Source organism: Monopterus albus, unplaced genomic scaffold, assembly GCF_001952655.1.
Source record: "Monopterus albus unplaced genomic scaffold, M_albus_1.0 scaffold6538.1, whole genome shotgun sequence".
Classification (NCBI taxonomy): domain Eukaryota; kingdom Metazoa; phylum Chordata; class Actinopteri; order Synbranchiformes; family Synbranchidae; genus Monopterus; species Monopterus albus.
This window is the reverse complement of record NW_018134397.1, coordinates 1-652: the sequence shown is the minus strand read 5'-3', so window position 1 is coordinate 652 and position 652 is coordinate 1. Positions and strand designations below refer to the sequence as shown.

General features: G+C 52.9%; 1 protein-coding gene across 1 annotated transcript; it reads right to left on the bottom strand.

The window, feature by feature from the left end:
- Positions 1-9: 9 nt before the first annotated feature.
- Positions 10-591, bottom strand: LOC109954332 (toll-like receptor 2). The gene has a single exon (XM_020589697.1). The coding sequence runs from the start codon at positions 499-501 to the stop codon at positions 10-12; it is 492 nt and encodes a 163-aa protein (XP_020445353.1). The 5' UTR covers positions 502-591.
- Positions 592-652: the final 61 nt, after the last annotated feature.

Below are 652 nucleotides of genomic sequence, written 5' to 3'. Positions count from 1 at the left end.
CTTCCTCTCTCAGTCATCCTCCTCCTCTCCTCCCAGAGCGTTGCGGAGACTCCTCCAGAACTCCCTCCTCTTCTCCTCCTCCTGGGGCCACTCCAGGTAGGTGGTGGAGCTCATGAGTTTGCGCAGCTTGCAGAACCGTTTGGGGACGTCGTCTTTGGACAGTGGCTCCAGGAGGATCAGGATGGCCGCGTCTTTCCCGGCGTTGCCATCAAAAAGCCAAAAGTGGGAGAAGTCCAGCTCATAGCGACACCAGTCAGACTGGACGAAGTTCTCTGAGAGGATGAAGACAGTCCGCCGGCTGCGCTCCATGGCACTCATAATGTTGTCCACAATCCAGCGTCCGGGAAGGAAGTCCCGCTTGTGGAGGCACAGGGTGAGCGGCCGGGAGGGTCTGGGATTCACGAGGCCCTCACTGGCCTGGCTGAAGGAGTATAAACCAGAAAACAGGTTACGTTTCCCATCAGGTTTAGACATGTCAAAAGCTACTACTGAGAGAGGCATCTTGATCCAAATGCATTTTAATGGATCTCTATCTGCTAAAACAGTCTTGGTCCCAGTTAAACTTTCAGAAAGTAAAGAGCCTTGGACATTCCACACTGTGGCACCGTCATGCATCTTTTGCTCCTTTGTCCGTGGCTTAACTTTAAGTTAT